The sequence below is a fragment of the Balaenoptera acutorostrata genome, chromosome 2 (assembly GCF_949987535.1).
Source record: "Balaenoptera acutorostrata chromosome 2, mBalAcu1.1, whole genome shotgun sequence".
NCBI classification, from domain to species: domain Eukaryota; kingdom Metazoa; phylum Chordata; class Mammalia; order Artiodactyla; family Balaenopteridae; genus Balaenoptera; species Balaenoptera acutorostrata.
This window is the reverse complement of record NC_080065.1, coordinates 174,276,036-174,299,363: the sequence shown is the minus strand read 5'-3', so window position 1 is coordinate 174,299,363 and position 23,328 is coordinate 174,276,036. Positions and strand designations below refer to the sequence as shown.

The following is a 23,328-nucleotide window of genomic DNA, read 5'->3' as shown; positions in this document are numbered from 1 at the left end:
ATAATGTCTGTGAGGTTCTGAGGCTCAGGACCAGCTCTTTGGAATAAGTTGGGACAACACGCGCCTTCCACTTCCCCTTACAGAGAAACCAAGGCTCAACTGCAGAACACTTTTATTTGTTAAATTATCAAACGAGATTATCATACGAAACAATAACTATACGACTAGGCTAAGTGTATAAAGTGCTCAAGTTTCCAGAACATCACTGCCCCTTACAGAGAAACCAAGGCTCAATTGCAGAACACTTTTATTTGTTAAATTATCAAACGAGATTATCATACGAAACAATAACTATACGACTAGGCTAAGTGTATAAAGTGCTCAAGTTTCCAGAACATCATATGTGGGTCACTGCAGGTCCACCCCCTCTCCCCACCCCAAACACGGGGCACAGGACGTGCTTCCTTCCCCATGGTGTGCGGGAAGGGCCCCCCTCCGGTCGGGGACACAGCCTGCGTGTGGATTCACGGCTCGTCGTGGCCCGAAAGGGGCAGGCTCCTTAGCTCTCCCCAAGTTTCCCCACCAATGGCCTCCTCAGGATTGAAATACCACTGGCTGGGGGCCTTGGGGCCCTGCGCCTTTTCCCAGGCCTCCTGGTTGATTAAGGCTGCCTCTTTACTCGCCTCGGCGGAGAGTTCCATAACGTGGGTAAAGCTCCTGCGGAAACAAGACGATGATGAAAGCTTTTCACCCTCTGTGCCCGAGCACCTTCGCAGCTGCGATGTTGGGGTGCGGGGGGCAGGTTCAGGGTGACCCTCCTTGGGCTCGTGGGAAAGCGGCGGTGAATAAGTTTTGTCTGAACAGGACTCATACAGGGAAGCCCTGAGAGCAGGACCGGGCAGGTGTGAAAGAAAAGAGTTGTTTACTCGACAAATATTTAGGGAATATCAACACTTTGACAGGAACCATCCTAAGAGCGGGAGGCAGAGCCATGAACGGGGGACCGTCCCAGCAACCACACAAAATAAATGGCAGTGGGGAAATCAGCACAAAACGAGCGTGTTTCCCCATTCACTCCTGTGACCCTGGCCATCTAGAACACTTTGGTGTGTCTGATTTCATCCCGGGGCACATAGTAATGAAGGGGATGCCATAGCAGGTGGTGTTTATCATGAGTACCTTTCAAACCTCTCAGGCACCTCGGGAAGTACATTTGGCATTGTAAAGGAGAAGAAAACTACATTCTTTTTTGGAAGAGGTGGAGGAAAGCCTCATGGTTAGAAATGTCCTGGAGAGAGAGAAGGGGACCGGGTGTCTTTCGGGGGCTGGACATGGACTGAATGGACCTGGGCACTGGTTACACAAGGATGCCCAGTAGTGAAAGCCATTGAGCTGTACCCTTTCAATCTGTGGCTTTTCTATATGTATTTATACATCAATAAGAAGTTCCAGGGAATTCCCTGGCGGTCCAGTGGTTAGGACCCTGTGCTTTCACTGCTGTGGCCTGGGTTTGATCCCTGGCTGGGGAACTAAGACCTCACGAGCCACACAGAGCATCAAAAAACTATCTGAGGGCCCCCGAACTGCTGTGTTACCCCAAGGAAGTGATCGCCCCCTTCTATTTTGGCTGCTCAAGAACGCACACAGGAGTTTTGGTTGGGTTGAAGGCGTCTTGCCCATTCCCCTCTCCCTGCCTGGCTGGACCCTCATACCCTCGGCCCCTGCAAACACCAGAGCTGCCCGCCCTCCGGAACACAGCACACCTTCCACAGGGCAGCCGCCAACAGCCCATCTCTGCCCGACGAGGAGATGCGGGGAGAGGGGCGCTATCTTTTTTTAAAAATATTTTCTGTAATACCTTTGGAGCTCCAGATCCTTCTCTTGGGTCATTTCCTTGAGTTCCCTCAGCAGGTCCAAGGCCGTCGCGTTTTCTTCTGAGCTGCTGATGCCAAGTTCTCCCAGCAGATGGCATGTGGTCGTCAATTCCCCCTGCAACTTGTCTGGAGGGGGAAAGGGGCTGTCAGCCATGGTTTCAAGGTGCCCCAAGCAATGGATGCACGAGCTGGCTGGCTGACTGTATTTTTCTCCTTTTGCTGGAATGCTCTCATGTTATGCAGGAATTGTGATGAACTTAAAGGCAGAAAGGGTCGTGAAGGAAAATATTCGTGCACTGGTACTGCCGTTGTGCCCCTTTGCCTGAGACCACGGGGCTCCGAGATGGTGGGCCATGTGTGTCTGCCGTCCAGGCAGTCATCGGAACACACCTGGAATGGTGCACTGGTGTCCTCAACAGAAGCAAATCCAAAAGACAGAGAAGATCTGGGCTAGGAGTAACTTAAGAACAAACCCACGGTTCCCACTCCCGGTTCCCAGCACTTCTGCCCCCAACGCCCCCCCAGCAGAGAGCCGCCTGCAACTGCGCTGGGTGCCCCCGGCTCTAACAAAACCAGCATCTCTCCGAGGCCAGCACATGTCCCAGCTGTAAATTATAACACTTGGGGAACCTTGTAAGTGTTCTTACAAACACATACCTTCTTTGCCAGGGGACTGAACTGTGTCCTCCCAAAAAGACATGTTCAGGTCCTAATCTCAAGTACCTGTGAACGTGACCTAACTGGAAATGAGGTCTTTGTAGATGTAACGGAGTTAGAATGAGGTCATTAGGGAGGGGCCTAATCCAATAGCTGGTGTCCTTCTAAGAAAAGGGCAGTTTAGACACAGAGGCGCTCAGAAACAAGGCCATGTGAAGACAGAGGCAGCAGCACAACACTGTAAATCAACTATATATACTGCAATAAAAATTTTAAAAAACAAAAAACAAAACCAAAATAAAATAAAATAAAATAAAATAAAGCTTGGTGACTTCCCTGGTGGTCCAGTGGTTAAGAATGCTCCTTCCAACGAAGGGGACGCAGGTTTGATCCCTGGATCCCACGTGCCGCGGGGCAACTGAGCCCACACGCCGCAGCAACGGAGCACACAAGCCACAACTAGAGAGCCACAACTACGGAGCCCACACACTCTGGAGCCTGCACGCCGCAATGAAGAGCCCACGCGCTGCTACGAAAAGATCCCGCATGCCACAACTAAGACCCGACACAGCCAAAAATAAACAAATAAATAAATATTTTTTAAAAGCTTAATAAAAACAATAATAAAAAAAAAAAGACAGAGGCAGAGTTTGAAGGAATGCTCCATGAGCCAAGATTGCCAGAACACTAAAAGCCAGGAGAGAGGCATGGGATGCATTCTCCCCTAGAGCCTCCAGAAGAATCCAACCCCAATGACGCCTTGATTTCGGACTTCTAGCCCCCTAAACTGGGAGGGAATAAATTTCTGTTGTTTTAAGCCACCTGGTTTGTGGTATTTTGTTACAGAAGCCCTAGGAAACTCAAACAGTCCCCAATCCCAACTCCTGGCAACTATCTAGGGCATTTATCAGAGATGGAGACCAAGAGATATAGACGTGCAGTTGGTTGCCATAATTATAAAATTAGAAACCCGGACACAGATGATGGTTCAACACAGCTCAGTTTTCAAGGTCCCGTTTCATACATATACTATTTCACGTTAGAAAAGGCTTGATTTTACAGCAGTAAAATCAAGCTAAACATGTTCAGGTGGCTCATGAGAACTTTGCTTAGAAATAACCAAACTCTACGTCATATGATCCAGCAATCCCACTCCTGGGCATATATCCGGACAAAACTATAATTCAAAAAGATACATGCATCCCTATGTTCATAGCAGCACTATTCACAATAGCCAAGACATGGAAGCAACCTAAATGTCCATGGACAGATGAATGGATAAAGAATATGTGGTATGTATATACAATGGAATACTACTCAGCCATAAGAAAGAACGAAATAATGCCATTTGCAGCAACACAGATGGACCTAGAGATTATCATAGTAAGTGCCGTAAGCCGGAAAAAGACAAATATCATATCACATCACTTATATGTGGAATCTAAAATATGACATAAATGAACTTATCTACGAAACAGAAACAGACTCACAGACACAGAGAACAGACCTGTGGTTGCCAAGGGGCAGGGGGAGGGATGGAGTGGGAGTCTGGGGTTAGCAGATGCAAACTAGTATATATAGGATGGATAAACAACAAGGACCCACTATATAGCACAGGGAACTATATTCAGTATCTTGTGATAAACCATAATGGAAAAGAATACAAAAAAAAGAGAATGTCTGTATGTGTATAACTAAGTCACTTTTCAGTACAGCAGAAACTACCACAACATTGTATTGGTAAATCAACTATACTTCAGAGAAAGAAAGGGAGGAAGGGAGGGTGGGGTGTGGGGGAGGGAGGACCAAACTGTAGGGCAGCTGTAGACTTGTTTGGGGAAGATACTTGTTCTAAAGAGAATTTTAGGATAGAGGATGACACTCTTCACACTTGCCGCCTTCTTCAAGTGAAGTATTAGGTGGGAATGCTATACAGGAAAGGGACCCTCTCAGCTCTGCTTAGAAGGCAGGACAGGGTTGGGGTCGGTGGCCCTGTTGTTCCCCAGCCGCCAAAGCACCTTTGTAGAGACTGCAGGCTCCCCAGGATGCCTTTCAGCAGGACGGGAAATCACTGCGGGGGTCCTATAGACCTAGGTTCAAATCCCAACGCAGTCCTTACTCAGGGCATGACCCCAGACAAACGGCAGCCTTGCCGGCCCCCTGTGTCCTCTGCCATTTGATGGGGTACGCGCCGTCGACCTGAGAGGAGGCCTATGACCTGACACGAAGGGATAAAGGTGCCCAGGACACAGGAGGTGCCAACACGCACTGGGAGGTTCGTCCCACCCCTTGCCGGGCAGTCGCCCCGTTTCCTACCTAAGAAGCACTGCCCGTCTCCATCCAGGTGGACCGATCTCACGGGCAGTTCATGCCTCGTGGTGTCCAGGGCCGTCGCAAGCGTCTTGTATCGTTCCTTAAAGCAGCCAGCTATGGCCTCACAGGGGCTCAGCATCTCGATCTGCAGGCAGAAGGGAAGGAGCCTGTGGGACGAGGCCCTGCACTCACCTCCCCAGAAGTTTACCAGATGGCACCTGTGAGGTTAACACACAGCACTGTTCTGCCAGGTCTCCCAGAGAAACTTCCAAAGTGCGGTGGGCTCTCCTCTCACTCCCAGGTGCCCCCAAGATGACCCGGCCAGTAGCAAGGTGGCTTGGACCTCCTCACCAGGAACATGTGTCCGCCTTCCAGCTTGTTCCAGGGCTGGGCCCTCAACTGGGATCACAGTGAGGAGGGCCCAGAAGGCTGGGCCCTCCTGCTTCAGAGCACTGAGCTGACATGCCTGCCCCCACCAAGGCCATGCCCGGCAACCCCCTTTCCCCTTGTACACGCCGTCTGGGGGTTGTAAGGATTCATTTGTTTGACTGTCTTTCCTTTCCCTTCCATTGTGAGTTCCACGAGGACGGGGAGCCTGTTCTCAGCTCAGGGCCAGGCCGCCGGGCACACTCATGTGTACATGCTGGGTGTTACGGGCTGAACTGTGTCCCCACAAATTCCTGTTGACATCCCAGCCTCCAGCACCTCAGAATGTGACCTGATTTGGAGACTTTACAGAGGTAATTCAGTTAAGGTGGGGTCATTAAGCTGGGCCTTGATCAGTATGACAGGTGCCCTTACAAAAGGGGGAAATGTGGAGACAGACACTCAGAGGGAGAGAGCCAGGTGACAAGACACAGGGAGAAGATGCCATCGACAAGCCTAGGAGAGAAGCTGGGACACATCCTTCTCTCATGGCCCTTGGAAGGAACCAACCCTGCAGACATCTTGATCTCAGACTTACAGCCTCCAGAACTGAGAGAGAATAAATGTCAATTGTTTAAGCCGCCGCGCACTCTGTGGTCCTTTGTTATGGCGGCCCCAGGATACATACTTACTGGGTGAGGAGCCCCATTCCCTGATCGGCCCTTTCTAGGCTCGCAGGGTTCGCTGTGACCTTCCCTGGCGTGGACACTCCCGTCCCAGCACTGACCACACAGCACCAAGCCCAAGTCTCCCACCAGCACCCTGGCCCAACTGGGCAGGTCTGGAGTACATCTGTGTCACTGGGCACAAGTCTCAGGATACAAGTCACAAGAATACATGCCCATGTTTGTTGAAGGGACAGAGCCCTCTTGCTGGTTGGTTCTGACATTACCACCTTGTCCTCTGATAAACTGTCACACAGCAACACCCAGTGGTGTCAAAAGCCGGGCACAGAGTTAGAGCGAGGCAAGGCGCGACGCTCACAATAAAGGCTCCCTCCAACCACCCCACCACCACCCCCATGGGACGACGCTGCCGGGATGCGCCTCTTGGAGGCTGCGGTCACCCCTGACCTGCGCGTCCAGGACACCCGCCAGCTCCCGCTTCCTCTGACACAGGAGAAATTGGCGCTTCAGCTCGTGGGCTTTTTCCTGGAGCTTCTCCTTCTCTTTGCACATAATTAATAAATTATTTTCTGCCTTTTCTTCGAATGCAGCAAGACCGCTTTCCATCTGGGAAATGCAAAACAAAAGCTCAGGCCAGAGGGGAGCTCACCTCCGCGGCCGAGAGTGGCCGCCCTTCCACCCACGACATGCGTGCAGGAGGCTCCGTCCTCACCTTCAGGGTCAGCAGAGTCAGGAGTAGTGTTTGGGATTCCATCATTTCCATCGCTTCGGAGAGATCCTTCAGGAGAAGAAAAAGATACTCCTGGTTCCCCGCGAACTGGTATAAAGCCAGCTCTCTTCCCCGGGGAGGGGCAGAATCCTAACCCGTCTGTACTTTTTTTCAATCAGTAATTCAACAATTCTAGACTGTGTATCGACTCGTTTCTATTTCCTCATTTAGTCTTTCCAGTCCTCTGTGAAAAGGAAGGTGGTTTGGTCCCTTCCTGCAAGCTGGGCCGTCAAGCGCGAGCTGAAGGGCACCCACCAACTTGTTGCCTTGCCAGAACCAGGACTTGGGGTTCCCACCTGGGTGAGACCACAGCCTGGCCGCCCTCCCTGCCGTGAACAGGGCCTGGCCTCGTGCCTTCCCTAGCGTGGCACTGGCAAACAAGGCCTCAATCTCGTTTTTCACATGATCCTGCATTTGTATCCCCTCCTGTACGTGTAGCTGGGGAAACTGAAACTCTGCAAATCCTCTAAGGATGGGTGAGGGTTTTGTTCTAAAAGGCACAGCTGGCTTGTTCATTCTCGGAGCCCCAGGGTTTCGAGGGGCACGTGGCACAGGGCACATTTAGCCAACCTGCTATAGCGGCTTCCCTCTCATTTCAGAGACTTACTGGGCTCTTTTTCCTCGAGGCAGAAAATGATGATGACTCAGCTTTCTTTGACATCGTTTTTTCTAATTGTGGAGTCTTTCGGACCACACTTTTGTCTAAGATCAAGAAAAGCGTTTTATCCATAATTTGAAAAGATACATGCACCCCAGTGTTCATAGCAGCACTATTTACAATACCCAAGACATGGAAGCAACTTAAATGTCCATCAACAGATGAACGAATAAAGATGATGTGGTATATATACACAACAGAATATTACTCAGCCATATAAAAGAATGAAATAATGCCATTTGCAGCAACACGGATGGACCTAGAGATTATCATACTAAGTGAAACAAGTGAGACAGAGAAAGACAAATATCGTATGATATCGCTTATATGTGGAATCGTAAAAAAAAATGATACAAATGAACTTATAAAAAACAGAAACAGACCTACAGACAGAAAACAAACTTATGGTTACCAAAGGGTGTGGGGGGGGTTAATTAGGAGGTTGGGATTAACATATACACACTACTGTATATAAAATAGATAGCCAACAAGGACCTACTGTATAGCACAGGGAACTATACTCAATATTTTGTAATAACCTATAAGGGAAAAGAATCTGAAAAAGAATAGATATATATATGTATAACTGAATCAATTTGCTGTACACCTGAAACTAATACAACATTGTAAATCAACTATGCTTCAATAAAAAAAAAAGAAAAGTGTTTTTAAGGTGAGAAGAGCATATTTTGGGAGCCCTCAGACATGCATTGCAACCCCCAGCTGGGGAAAGGACAGGTACAGCCAATGACTTACCATTAATGGCCGAGAGATCCAGGTCAGGTGGGGCAGTGCCGTGCCCTTCCAGCAAGGTAGACTGCAGGTCGCCTTTGCCAATTCCACTACTGTCTGTGGGCCCAATGAGAATCCCCAGAAGTCAGCACAGTCAGCAAGATACTCTATACTTCAGCCCGGGAGCAGGTAACTTTTCTGTACAATATCACCTACTTCTAAAAACTCAGTTTCTTACGAGGGAGCAGTAGAGAAGGCTGAAAAACCTTTGGAAATTCCCACCCATCAATTTGAATATATTTTAAAGTAGAACTAGAAAAGAGATGCAGTCTTTACAACTGAAAGATACAAATAAGCCTTTCTGCTTAGTTTAAGTACAAGATGCTGTATACAAATGAACTTATTTACAAAACAGAAATAGACCCAGAGACATAGAAAACAAATTTATGGTTACCAAAGGAGAAGGGGGGGATAAATAAGGAGTTTGGGATTAACATATACACACTACTATGTATAAAACATATAAACAAGGACCTACTGTATAGCATAGGGAACTCTACTCAATGTTTTGTAATAACCCATAAGGGAAAAGAATCTGAAAATATATATATCTGTGTGTGTGTGTGTGTGTGTGTGTGTGTGTATAAAAAATATATATATATGTATGTATAACTGAACCACGCTGCTGTAATACCTGAAACTAACACAACACTGTAAATCAACTATACTTCAATTAAAAATAAAATAAAATAAAATAAAAGATGCTGTGTTCAGGATATAAGAATCTAATAACACATGATATACTTGTTCTGCCCTCTGCTCTTTTTTCCTTCTCCTGTAGCTTCTGGACTGTTCGTCTTCCCTGGGAGTTCCCTTCATCCTTTAGCTTCTATTTAGAAATGTGAAACTATTCCTTGTATCATCTAAAATGGGCACTTAGTGTACTGCACGCTTCAATTAAACAAGGGTTCCAGAAGGCTGCAGAAAGAGCAAATGGTATGTAAAACGCACTGTTGTGTTAGCAAGTAAACAGAAAACTATTTAATGAACAACTATGCAGTTGAGGAAACGAATATGTGGAAATGAAAAGAGTGAACTCACAATACGTATAAGTTACGGTACCATTTGTGTTAGAATTTTTAAAAAATGCTAGGTAGATAAATAAAAATCTATCAAGAGTGGTTGCCTCCTAGGTGAGAAATGGGAACTAGAGATGGGAGATGATGACTTTTTATTGCATTTCCACTGGTTTGAATGTTCTGTCATCTCCATGTATAGCATTTCCATTAAGAAAAGTAATTTCCTATCAAACCATACAATGGAACTCAAACAAGCAGTCCCTCTAAATTATCATGACTATATTTAAATTATGGTTTCTCAGCCTTGGTACTACTGACATCAGGGACCAGATCATTGTTTGCTGCGGGCAGTCCTGTGCACTGCTGGGTGTCAAGCAGCATCCCTGGCCTCCACACACCAGCATCCCATACCTCCCCCCTCAATAACCCACAGCTGAGAACCTTGATTGATTGATTGATTGATTATTTATTTATTTATTTATGGCTGTGTTGGGTCTTTGTTGCTGCACGTGGGCTTTCTCTAGTTGCGGCGAGTGGGGGCTACTCCTTTGCAGTGCGTGGGCTTCTCACTGCGGTGGCTTCTCTTGCTGCAGAGCATGGGCTCTAGGGGAGCGGGGCTCAGTAGCTGCAGCACGCGGGCTCAGTACTTGTGGCTCGCGGGCTCTAGAGCGCAGGCTCAGTCGTTGGGGCACACGGGCTTAGTTGCTCTGCAGCATGTGGGATCTTCCCGGACCAGGGATTGAACCCGTGTCCCCTGCATTGGCAGGCGGACTCTTAACCACTGTGCCACCAGGGAAGCCCTGAGAACCCTGATTTTTAAACGTGGCAGGCCCAGTTTTTGACCCCTCTGGCCATGCCAGCTTTCCCAGCTTCACACATGGCCTTCAACCCCACTGCATGAGAGAAGACTAGAAGGCCGGCTCCAGCTCCACATGCTTGCTTCTCAGTCATGCCTGGGTCAAGGAACAGCACAACTTCTGACAAACATCCAAGCCAGGATCAGCGAGCTCCAGCATGTAGGCCAGATCCGGCCCACTTCCTGTGTTTGTAAATAACTGGGGCACAGACACACCCATTTGTGTACACATTGTCTGTGGCTGCTTTCACGCTGCGATAAGGCAGAGTTAAGTTTCTATGACAGAGACCGCCTGGCCTGCGAAGCCTAAAATATTAACCACTGGCTCAGAAAAGTTTTGCTGACCCTTGATCTGAACAATAAAGCAGGAAATCTAAGCTGTAAAAGAACATACTTAGTATTCTACTATGGGACTCAAAGTTGTCACCATTTTGAATGAGGGTTTGCAGGCCGAGAAACAGTTTTGCTTTTTGTGACTTGCTCTTATGCAAGAGAAGAGTTGCCCACCACTGCTGGTGAAGCAGGCACCGGAGGAGTTGGATGAAGTGCTACTCTGGAGAGGTGCCTTCCCAGACTTCTAGAATTGAGGCACACTGACTAGGAATGAAGAGCAAATATACCAACAGCGATGGTCCGAGTGGTAGATCATAAGTGAGAGTCCGCCCTTCTGGGCTACATTCTCCAATTTTGTTTAATAACAAACACATATCATGTCTACCACCAGAAAAACTGAAAGTTTTTCATATCACTTTGGTGAAAGCTTCTAGTAGAAGGGGTATGGGGAGACCATTACGAGGAAGACCCAACCCAAGGTAGTGAGAGGCAGGAAAATGAGGTCTCATACCCTCTCTGAAAGTCCTGCTCTCAGAGCTCTGGTGGGGAAACAGTCACATGATCAAGGAACTGGTGCCCCAAGGGAGCACCATGATGGCAATGTGGCTCTTCTCTGGGGTCACACAGAAAGGAAATGACTCCCCCCCCATTCCCCTGCCATCCCCCTTCGGATCTTCATATGCCCGAAATCTGTCTTTACGCTGAAACTCTCTGCCAAGCTCCTTTTCCTCATACTTCCCAGAAACGAAAGGGAGTTTTAAACTTGCATACTTAAAAACAAAATTCACCACCACGCTCAACACTTCCTAAACCTCGGTGCTGTTTCACACCCTCCTTCCATCTTTACGTACCTTTGCTCTTCTGGAGTGGGTTGGGTTTTCTTCCACCTTCAGGCATCTTCCCACTGGCCTTTAATGCATCCACTGCAGGAGCCTGTTAGGGGAATACATGACATTCAGGGGACAAGACACTTTCCTTCCACAAGAAGGGGCCCCTCTGCAGTTTGCAAGGTCTGCATCTGCTCTTACCTTGAGGCAAGGGATAGATTCAAGGAGTTCTGACATTTAATTGCATACATACAGGATGAACTAATTTTGTCAAAAGGATACCCTCACATGCATAGAACACAGGAAACCACCAAAATGTTTGCTGGTGATGACCTCTGACATGGCAGATTACAGATGACTGATTTTCTGTATAATTTTTAGTACTGGCCAGTTTAGGAAAGAGAACATATTACTTCAGTTGTCAGAAAAAACAAAACTTTTGTACAGGTATTAATCTTCAAAAGTTATAAAAAAAGCAAGCAATGCATGGAGCTAGCAAGCCATTATAACAATATAAAAGCAAAAAGAGGGAATTCCCTGGTGGTCCAGTAGTTAGGACTCGGCACTTTCACTGCCAAGGCCCAGGTTCAATCCCCGGTCAAGGAACTATGATCCCACAAGCCACGTGGCGCTGCCAAAAAATAAAATAAAAAAAAGCAAAAAGGACCTTATAAAGAGTGAGAATATTTTGATGTACAGACACCACTCCTATTCAACCTCCCATTGGAAGTCCAGGAATAAGAAATAAAAGGCAAACAGGTTACAAAAGAAGAAATAAAACTCTCTTCTTGCAGACATGACTCTTCATATAAAAAATCTCAAAATGTACTAAAAAACACTACTAAAACTAACAAGTTTAGCAAGGTTGCAGGATACAGGGTCAATATAAAAAGATATTTCTAGCAATGAACAACTTTGGAAATTGAAATTAAAAGACAGCACCAAGGGACTTCCCTGGTGGTCCAGTGGGTAAGACTCTGAGCTCCCAATGCAGGGGACCCAGGTTCAATCCCTGGTCAGGGAACTAGATCCCACACGCATGCCGCAACTAAGAGTTCGCATGCCGCACCTAAGAAGTCTGCATGCCACAACTAAGAAATCTGCACGCCGCAACTAAGAGTCCGCATGCCACAACTAAAGATCCCACGTGCCACACGAAGATCCTACATGCCGCAACTAGGACCTGGAGCAGCCTAAATAAATAAATATTAAAAAAAAAAAAAGTACCATGTAAAAGTTCTGAGCAAAGAAAAAAATTTTGTAACTATGTGCGGTGATGGATGTTAACTAGACTTACTGTGATGATCATTTTGCAATATTTGCAAAGATTGAATCATTATGTTGTACATCTAAAACTAATATCGGGACTTCCCTGGTGGTATAGTGGTTAAGAATCCACCTGCCAATGCAGGGGACACGGGTTTGATTCCTGGTCTGGGAAGATCCCACATGCCGCAGAGCAACTAAGCCCGTGTGCCACAACTACGGAGCCTGTGCTCTAGAGCCCGTGAGCTACAACTACTGAAGCCCGAGTGCCTAGAGCCAGTGCTCGGCAACAAGAGAAGCCACCGCAATGAGAAGCTCAAGCACCACATCGGAGTGTAGCCCGCACTCCCCACAACTAGAGAAAGCCTGCACACAGCAACGAAGACCCAATGCAGCCAAAAACTAAAAATAAATAAATAAAATTAAAACTAATATAATGTTATATGTGAATTATTTCTAAACAAACAAATAAAATTTCTTCAAGAAAGAAAGAAAAAAAAAGATAGTACCTTGCATGATAGCACTAAAAAAACACCAAATACTTAGGTGTAAACCTAAGCAAACATGGGGAAGGTCTGTATGCCGGAAATTACAAAAACACTGATGAAAAAAATCTAAGATCAAATAAAGGGAGAGGTATACCATGTTCATGGATTGAAAGACTTGGGTGTTTTTAGGATGTTATTCTCCCTGAACTAATGCATAGATTCAATACAATTAAAATCCCTGAAGTTTTGGTAGGAAATGGCAAGCTAAGGCTAAAATTCATATGGAAAGGCAAAGGAACTAGAAGAGTCAGTTTTGGAAAAGAACAGAGTGGGAAAATTCACACAACCCAATTTCAAGACTTACTATAATACAAAGCTACAGTAACCTGGGCAGTATGGAGATGGACTGAAGATAGACATGTAGAACAATGGAAAAGAATAGAGTCCAGAAATGATGCATACATATATAGTCCATTGCTTTCCAGCAGAGGTGATGAGACAATACAACAGGGAAAGGAAAGTCATTTCAACGAATGGTGTTGGAACAAGAGGACATCCATACACTTAAAAACGAACTTTAATTCCATCATCACACCAGATACAAAAATTAATTCAAACTGGACCACAGACCTAAACTCATATAGAAGAGAACATGGGAGAAAATCTTTATGGTCTTAGGTAAAGCAAAGATTTCTTAGAGAGGACACCAAAAGCACATTTCATAAAAGCAGAAATCGATAAATTGGACCTCATCAAAATCGAGAACTTCTGCTCCTCACCAGACACTTAAGAGAATGGAAAGCCAAGCCACACACTGGGAGAAAATATTTGCAAATCACCGTAAAGAGTTGGTATCTAAGATATAGAAAGAGCCCTCAAAACTCAATAATGAGAAAACAAACAACCCCATTTTTTTTTAATGCGCAAAAGATTTGAAAGGACACATCACCAAAGATATAGGACTGGCCAATAAGCACATGAAAAGATGCTCAATATCATTAGTTGTTATGGAAATGCAATTTAAAACCACAATAAGATACCACTTCACACCCACTAGAATGGTTTCAGTCCTAAAGTACTGACTCTCCTCTGTGGCTCATGGGAATGTAAAAAGGGGCAGCCACTTTGGGTAACAGCTGTGCAGTTACTTACAAAGTCAAACAGACATTTACCCTACAATTCCCCTCCTGGGAGAAATGAAAACACTTCCACACAGAATTCTGCACAGGAATGTTTAAGGTGGCTTTATTCATAATTGCCAAAATCGGGAAACAAACCAAATGTCCTTTGCCAGGGAATGGCTGTGCACACTGTGGTCCATCCGTACACTGGAATATTCTTCAGCCATCAGAAGGAACTAGCACTAACTGTAAAAGGCAACGACAGGGAGGGATCTTTATATGAAAGCAACCAGACTGCAAGAGTCTGCATCCTGGGTGGCACCTTTTAAATGAGCCTACTGCAAAGGCAAAGCTACAGGGACAGAAAACAGATCATGGTTGCCTGGGGTGGGGAGGGGCTGGTCCCATGGAAGCACAAGGGGACTTTGTGGGGGGTGGGGGGGTGGGGGTGGTGACAGAGTGTTCCCTATCTTGACTGTGGTGGGTCTGTGACTGGATGTGTTTGTCAAAACTCAGAGAACTGCACGCTGAAGAGTGACACTTCCTCTATGTAAATTACACCTTAATTTAAAAGATGGAAAAAAAAAGAAAACGGAGAAGCTCTTAAAGATCTAAAATACTAGAGCATGCAAACACATGGGGGTGCTGTAACCAAGTCTGCCAGGCAACGTTAAAATTATGAAGTGTGGACTAGTATCCTCTGTTGAGAATCATTTCAATACTGTAAACCACGGACTCTGGGTAAGGATGTGTCAATGTAGGTTCATCGACTGTAAATATGCCCCACTCTGGTGCGGGATGTTGACAACAGGGAAGCTACGCATGTGAGGGGGTGGGCGGGGGGGTGTGTGAGAAATCTCTGTACTTTCCACTCAGTTTTGCTTTGAACCTAAAACTGCTCTAAAAAAACTAAGTCCATTAAAAAAAAATCACTCCAAGAAGCATATCAGTTTGTGTAAAGGTATCCTTTTTCTTCAAGCCAAATCTTAAGCCACATTAACCTGCCATTCACCCTACCAGAGTAAAAGAAAGGCAGCAGAAATTAATATTTAACTAAACTTTATCATAAACAAAGATTTGGAAAATGGAATAACACAACCTCACCACACTATCAGTACATACACACTGAAACAAAATATGTCATTGGGTAATCTAATGATTATTTTCATTAAACATCACACAAAGCAGGTTCCCAAGTTGTTAAGTGTTTCATGCCATCATTTTCAATGGTTTCATCATTTCTGTGGTGTGGCTAGTTCACTGAACTCTTCCTGTAACACTGGGTGATTCAGCCATGTCTTTTTTCCCCTAAAACCCTTTCTCTAAAACCCTACGGGTATTTTTTTACAATACCAGCCAAGGCCAGGTAACCACGTGCCAGGCATTAGGCAGAATTGTTTCAGGACAGAATCCAGAAAGGAATTACCGGGTTGAGAGACAGGAATAGTTTTATGATTCACTAGAGATCATGGCTTTGCAAAAGAGATTCTCAAAGTGATCAGCCACCCACGACAGAGATCCCTGCCTTGGCACGAAGGGCATGACAGCCCCAAAGGCAACTGGACCAAGTCCCCAAAATGCTTCTTTCAGGACCAGGCTGTGTCTGGCCGGCGTGACTTGTCTCAGAATTCCAAGTTCGTCGAACTCTGTTCAGAACTGTTTCAAACGTACATTGTATGTTACCTTTTTGGTGGTTTTCTTCTCATACTGCAAGTACCGGGACTCGACCACTCTTCCACCTGTGGGGGACACACTGTTGGTTTCTAATAAAACTATGACATAGACTGTGAGGTACCCACCATGCACCTAGGATGCCCGCCCCCCACCCCGAGAGCTGAGTGCTATCAGCCCTCCCCGCTCAGCCTCAAGCATGTATGGGACACCTACTATATGCAAGAACATATATGGAGGGAGTTCCCTGGTGGTGCAGCGGTTAAGAATCTGACTGCCAATGCAGGGGACACAGGTTCGATCCCTCGTCCGGGAAGCAACTAAGCCCATGCACCACAACTACTGAGCCTGTGCTCTAGAGCCCACAAGCCACAACTACTGAGCCCTCATGCCACAACTACTGAAGCCTGTGCACCTAGAGCCCATGCTCCGCAACAAGAGAAGCCACCGCAATGAGAAGCCCACACACCGCAACAAAGAGTAGCCCCCGCTCGCCGCAACTACAGAAAAGCCCGCACGGAGCAACAAAGACCCAGCACAGCCAAAAATAAATTAAAAGAAGTAAATAATAAATTCTCTTTTAAAAACTTTTTAAAAAGAACATATATGGAACACCTACTGTATGCAAGAACATTTATGGGATACCTGCTGTATACAAGCACCAGGGCTAGAGTCGGAGACACACAGACCCACAGGAGCTACGATCGAGGAAGATCAGGAATATGTGCCAAAGATCAAAAAAGAAAGTGGACTCAGGGGCAGGGCAGGGAAAAGAAGAAAGATCTTCCAAAGATGGCCACCTGCTCTCCTCCTCTTCCCTCCCCAACTCACTCCCTGTGGTCATGACCCCAACTGCCCTTCTCCCACCCAAGCCCATCTATGACCCACTCATGGTACTGCCTCTCACATCCCCCACATCCCTCACCTAGCTCAGGACCGCTCTCCTGAGACACACTAGGCACCGATGCTCTTCTTGGTCATGTCTGTATCCCTTGGTGACAGCCCAGCCCCAGGTGCCCTTCCACCCTGACACTGGGGCACTGAAGGTGTGTGAAGGAAACCCATGTGTCCCCCCAACCTCCAGGGGCTCTCGCTGCAGCCCCTGTGATCATCCACAGTCCTCTGTTCTGATCCCCCGGAACCCTCTCCCAGACCCTCCTGCCCACTTCCTACACCGGGCCATCCCTCTGGTCAGCTGGTAACCTGTTTCCTACTTCATTGGGAAGACAAAAGCAGCCCCAGGAGATCCTCCCACCTGGGCATCTAGCTGCCTCCCAACCTCAGGGCCATATCCTGGGCCCCCCATGTGGAGCGACCTCTGTGCTTCAGGGTAAAACAAACCCCCCACTCTGGGTGCTAGAGCCCAGCCCTCACTCCATTAGGAAACTGCCCTGGCAACCCCTCTCCCCCTGCCCCACCCTGTATCACCCCACTTCCTCTCTCCAGTGGTCACACTGCTCATCCCCCCCCCCACTTCTCTGCTCCCCTTTGCCATGCAGGACCCTCTTCTTCTCCTCTCTCCTTCCCTTGAATCCCCCCGCACCCCAGCCTGGCTCTCACAGTCACCACAGCACCAGAGAGACTCCTTTCACCCAGACCACGGAGACCTCCCTGCTCTGATGCCCACCCGCCCCTTCTCAGTCCTCGTTCTGAGCCAGCGGCAGCGCTGCACACAGCGCTCACTCGCACCCTCCTTCTTTTTCTTTTTCTTTTTTTAAATTTATTTATTTATTTATTTATTTATTTATTTATTTAAATTTATGGCTGTGTTGGGTCTTCGTTTCTGTGCGAGGGCTTTCTCCAGTTGTGGCAAGCGGGGGCCACTCTTCATCGCGGTGCGCAGGCCTCTCACTATCGCGGCCTCTCTTGTTGCGGAGCACAGGCTCCAGACGCGCAGGCTCAGTAATTGTGGCTCACGGGCCCAGTTGCTCCGCGGCATGCGGGATCCTCCCAGACCAGGGCTCGAACACGCGTCCCCTGCATTGGCAGGCAGACTCTCAACCACTGCGCCACCAGGGAAGCCCTAAATTTATTTTATTTATTTATTTTTGGCTGCACTGGGTCTTCGTTGCTGCATGCGGGCCCTCTCTAGTTGCAGTGAGCGGGGGCCACTCCTCGCTGTGGTGCGCGGTCTTATTGCAGTGGCTTCTGTTGCAGAGCACGGGGTCTAGGTGCATGGGCTTCAGTAGTTGTGGCCCACGGGCTCAGCAGTTGTGGCTCGTGGGCTCCAGAGCGCAGGCTCAGCAGTTGTGGCACACGGGCCCAGCTGCTCCGCGGCATGTGGGATCTTCCCGGACCAGGGCTCGAACCCATGTCCACTGCATTGGCAGGCGGATTCTCAACCACTGTGCCACCAGGGAAGCCCTGCACCCTCCCTCTTGAGACGCTCTGTCCTTCAGGCTGACTGGCCCTCTGGCAGCTGCAGCAGGCTGTCTTCCAGGTCCATTAGCTGGTGAAGGGTGAGTGCCTCCAGACACCTTGCAGGTCCCGTGTCACCTGTTCCTCCAGCCAGCGGGCACATGCCACCCCTGCCGCCTTCACGACTCTGCTCGGCCCAGCCCCTCCCTTAGGCCGGAAGCTACCCCCATCCTGCTGTTTTATCCACAGCCACTGTCATTGTCCAATACACCCTGTATCTCCTTATGTCTCCTGATTCACCGCCTGTGTCCAGGTGGCAAGCCCCCTGAGGGCAGGGATTCTTGTCTGTTTTGCTTGCTGCTACGTTCCACCACCTCACAGGGAGGAGGTGCTCAGCAATGTGTCAAATGCATGATTCTGCGCTTTTCCTAGGTGCCCCCAGAGCTCAGGGCTCTCCCTTTTTACTAGAGAGAGTGATGTGGTCAGTGTCACCTGCCTCGACAGTTCAGTCCCGAGACTGGGATTTCAACTACATTATCTTCATGCCCTAATTTGCATCCTTCTTTAGATGGGGGTTGCAGCCGCAAGCTTGAGTGGAAAAGAGGTACAACCACAGTTAACAGGCTGCCTGGAGCTGGACACAGAGGTGTTGGTTGCCCCGGGCGTGCCCCAGGCAGGGATGAGCCGTGCCTGCAGGGCAAGTGGCTCAGACATTCAGGCAGGAGGCACCTAAGGGTTGACGCCAGGACCAGGCGGGGTCCAGGGGAGAGAATCGAGCCACACCTAGGGTCTGCCACTGGATGTCCAGTGAAGGATTGGGGCGAAGGACACCCCCAGTTCCAAGAGGGGGACACCATCCTGCATTGGATCTTTCTAATACCATCAGCAAAGGGTAGGAAGGAGGCTCTGGGTTCCTTGCACAGTTGAAAAGCAGTTTCAAGTTTCTGGAAAACTAGAATGCACCTGTTTGTTGTCAAGAGTGGTGGATTTTCCACAGAAGCATGTTACAATGAAGGATATAATTTGTGTCCAAGAACTAGACCCTGTGTAAATATAACAGTTGTTACAGACCAGATCATCCAGCGATGCTGTGATGCTATAACATATAAACCTCCAGTCATTTGGAACTGGAATTCTGCTCCAAGTTCTCTGAGACCTGCACTAGTGCACAGGCACAAAAAAATACTTCATCATTAACAGAGGCTTGAGAGCCAACATGGGAGATCCTTGGGTCTACAGCCCCAAACTGGGCACTGCCAAGAGTCAAGGGGGGGCTGTTGACAGTGACCCCGGACCCACAGGTGGACATCGGATGTGTGGGCACCCCCAAGGGTCTGACGCGCTTACTGAGAAGAAACAGACTTTGATGTTTCCTAACGAATTCAGCTCACACTCTCCTCACCCACACTTCCAAGTGATGAGTCCTGGGTACAACCCGTGACCCCCATGGCCGGAAGGGCCCACTGCCCTAGATGACCCCCACCAGGTCCTGGCTGTAGGGCTGGGTAACCAGACTTGGGGTCCCCAAAGGTGTGACTAGAAGGGGGTAAAGCCCCAGCTCCCCTGCTTTGGCCTGTTTTTCTCTTCCCCAAAAGCACTTACTGGGGGGGAAGAAAAAATCAGTTTTTATTCCAGTGGATTCCATTTCAAAAGGTAGATTCCAATCTTACTCACCTTGTATTCTTCTTCCTCTCATCTTAGCACCGCTAGGAGTACTGGGACCCCCTGCAGAAGGCTTCCTAAAAGAGGGAAACGGGGGTCTTGTTAATGCAGTTGGATAGAAAGCTCAGGGAAGCCAGCCAGGAACCTGGGCTTCCTCGGGACAGCCCAGTCCCAGCACCCACCACCCATGCCCATCTCTGCGAGGTGGGGCCGCCTCCATGGCAGGAGGAAAACGGAGCCCCAGCCCCGTCACCTGGGGACAACACCTAAGTGAGAAGAGCGAGCATTTTTGCCGAACCTCAAAGGTCTCGATCTCATTAATTCGTCGGGCGTTTGTGTGTCAGCTGTATACCACTGAGGATACAAGGTGAACAGCAGACAAAGCTCCTTCCCTGAGAGGGATGACCAGCATTTTCCTATCAGGCAAGCGTGAAGAGGGAGCACTCCAGACAAGTAAACGGGTGGGGATTGGGGGTGAGTGACAAAGAACCATTTGCTCAGGTACATGAGGATGGATATTCCCAGACAGGGATCACCAAGACCAAGGGCACAGGCGCAGAGGAGAATGATGCGGAATTGGAACTGATCAGCCCTATGGCTTAGCTGGAGAAGACTGAATTTGAGGAGGGGGTGAGGGATGATACACACATTCAGTCCCTAACAGCCTGGCAGACAGGAGGCACTTGATAAATATTTGTCAGACAAATAACTCAGGGCTGCTCACTTGAGGGCAATTCTGACTCTTAGGAGACATTTGGCGATGTGTGAAGACACCTGTGATTGTCACAACAGAGGGGGCTGCTATCGGCTCAGTGGGTAGAGACCAGGGATGCTGCTCAACACCCTACAAGGCACAGGACGGCCCCCATCACAGAGATGATCGCACCCCAGATGTCAACACTGTCAAGGTTGGGGGACCCCTGGCATGGTGAAAGAGTGATCGGGAGCGCGGGACGGAAGTCTGCTGCAAAACTCCTGTCAAGAAATAATGAGGGCTTCCCTGGTGGCGCAGTGGTTGAGAATCCGCCTGCCAATGCAGGGGACACGGGTTCGAGCCCTGGTCTGGGAGGATCCCACATGCCGCGGAGCAACTAGGCCCGTGAGCCACAACTACTGAGCCTGCACGTGTGGAGCCTGTGCTCCGCAACAAGAGAGGCCGCGATGGTGAGAGGCCCACGCACCGCGATGAAGAGTGGCCCCCACTCGCTGCAACTGGAGAAAGCCCTCGCACAGAAACGAAGACCCAACACAGACATAGATAAATACATAAATAAATAAAATTTGTTTAAAAAAAAAAAAAGAAATAATGAACCCTGGGGCTTCCCTGGTGGTGCAGTGGTTGGGAATCCGCCTGCCAATGCAAGGGACACGGACGGGTTCGAGCCCTGGTCCGGGAAGATCCCACATGTCGCGGAGCAACGAAGCCCGTGTGCCACAACTAACTAAGCCTGCGCTCTAGAGCCCGCGAGCCACACCTACTGAAGCCCGCACGCCTAGAGTCCGTGCTCCGCAACAAGAGAAGCCACCGCAATAAGAAGCCTGCGCACCACAACGAAGAGTAGCCCCTGCTCGCCTCAACTAGAGAAAGCCCGCGCACAGCAACGAAGACCCAATGCAGCCAAAAATAAATAAATAAATAAAAAAGAAATAATGACCCTGAATACTATTAAGTCCTAAAAAGGAATGAAGTACTGATAACGCTGAAACGAATTAATCTCAAAAATGTTATCCTGAGTCAAACAAGCCAGGCACTAAGGCCACGTGGTGTATGATTCCATGGATATGAAACGTCCAGAACAGGCAAATCCACAGAGACAGAAAGCAGACTGGTGGTTACCAGGAGCAAACTGACGAGCATGAAGGATGGGGGGGGTGACTGCAAATGGACACAGGGTTTCCTTCTGGGCTGATGAAAATGTTCTAGAACTAGGTAGAGGTGGTGATTGCACAACGTTGTAAATGTCTTAATGCCATCGAATTGCTCGCTTTACAGTGGTTAATTTGACGTTATGTGCATTTTGCCTCAATTTAAAAAAAGAATGAAGCCTGACATGGTAGAGGAGAGGGTCCCATGAAGTAGGAATCACTGACTAATCAGCTGGTGGGTGTGGGAGAGTCAGGGATGCCTCCCAGGTGTCCAGTGTGGGCGAGCGGGATGCCAGGCAGGGGTCTGGGCGCTGTAAATCCTGCTGTCGTCACAAGATGGGCTCCACTGGTGACAGCAGTGGTGGTCCCCTTGCTCAGCTCACTGTAGCCACCTGTGTAGTGGGCTCTGGGGACTCCAACGTGAGACCCAGGCCATGCTGGGAGGCACCTCCAAGCCACAGTGGGGAGAGGCAACTTAACAAATGCTGGCTGGGTGCCAGCTGCTCTGCTCCTTCATGGAATCCTCCCAACCCTACAAATACCTAACTGTTCGCCTGCTTTATCTTTGTTTTCCAGACAAGGACCCAAAGCTTATACAGATCACCCCTGGGGAGTCTCAGAGCTGGAAAGAGACAGAGCAAGGATTCCCTCTGGGGTCTGAGCCAGGGCTCTGGAGCCAAACCAAATGGACTTAGGCCAAACCTGCAGGGACACGGGGTGGGGGAGGGGTGTCACTACACATATTCCAGCCTCAAGTACTTCCCCTGAACCTCGGAGAGGCTAACGTCAATCTCACAGTTAGGACAAGGGGCTGTGGAGTAAACAAGTGATTTCAGATGGCCCACTAAATTTTAATTCGCACAGGCACAATAAACATCGGCAGAATGAACAGAGCCCAGGAATCACGCCCGGCACCAGGTCATTGTTCGACGTCTGTCTCCTTTGTTCTTGCTGTGTGAGCCTGGGCAAATGACCTTCCCTCCCTAGGCCTCCATCATCTCATTTGTAAATGGGGAGAATAGAAAAAAGCGTGTGGGAGAATGAAAGGAGATACTTCAGTGGTCCAGCAGTTATCCACTACAAAACGGTAATCGTAATAGCGACGGACCACACTTAGGGGCCAGACACTATTCTAAACGCTCTTAAGCCTCACACGAGGCCTACAAAACTGAACGGCGGCGTCATCAGCCCGGTTTCGCGACGGAGGAAAGCGAGGCACGGAGAGGTTAAGCCACTCGCCGGAAATCGCCCCGGATCGAAACGGCTGACCAGGGACCCGAACGCGCCCTAACGTCCTGAGCCCACGCTCCCGAGCATGCGCAAGGCCGCATCCCATCTCCCAGAACTTGCGCATCTTCGGTGGTTTTTGGAGGAGTCAGATCCGGACTCACCCCAAGGACCCTCCCACCCCAACTCTGCTGCCCCTCTGTCCCCAGCCCTTGACCAAGGCCCTCCAGCTGGCACCCATAAATCCAGACCCACGGCGCCTCGACTCACCCAGCACCACGCCCCGAGGTATCCGCCATTTTCCCGCCTTCAACTCAAAGGCCGGGTCTTCAAGTCGAATCCCCCCGCCCCCGCCCCGACCAGGCCATATTGCGAAGCTACAAGAGGGGTGGCCGCGGGCCGTGTAGCGCGTGGCTGTGGGCGGAGCGGGCGCCTCCTGCGCGCGCGTCTCTCTGTCCTCCCCTCACACTTGGTTTCTCCCAGGAGCGGCAGGGGGCGGTGACGAGGCCGGGTCGGAAGTGATGGGCGGGGATTCGTGTTTCTCCGCCCCCTTGGCGCCCTGGCGTCACGCCCCCCCGG

General features: G+C 48.9%; 1 protein-coding gene across 3 annotated transcripts; it reads right to left on the bottom strand.

Moving 5' to 3' along the window:
* Positions 1–230: 230 nt before the first annotated feature.
* Positions 231–23,260, bottom strand: HAUS8 (HAUS augmin like complex subunit 8). 3 transcript variants are annotated; one of them, XM_007195516.2, is made up of 11 exons: positions 23,020–23,256; positions 19,669–19,733; positions 15,637–15,704; positions 11,115–11,196; positions 8,020–8,112; positions 7,213–7,307; positions 6,549–6,614; positions 6,284–6,442; positions 4,788–4,929; positions 1,799–1,940; positions 231–657 (listed from the first exon to the last, which is right to left on the bottom strand). In XM_007195516.2, exons 1-11 carry the CDS (start codon positions 23,046–23,048, stop codon positions 465–467), a joined length of 1,134 nt encoding a protein of 377 aa, XP_007195578.2. In that variant the 5' UTR covers positions 23,049–23,256; the 3' UTR covers positions 231–464. The 3 variants fall into 3 exon arrangements, with proteins under 3 accessions (XP_007195578.2, XP_007195579.2, XP_007195580.2); XM_007195517.2 differs by having other exon boundaries at positions 15,649–15,704; positions 23,020–23,254; XM_007195518.2 differs by lacking the exon at positions 6,284–6,442 and having other exon boundaries at positions 6,486–6,614; positions 23,020–23,260.
* Between the last annotated feature and the right edge of the window lie 68 nt (positions 23,261–23,328).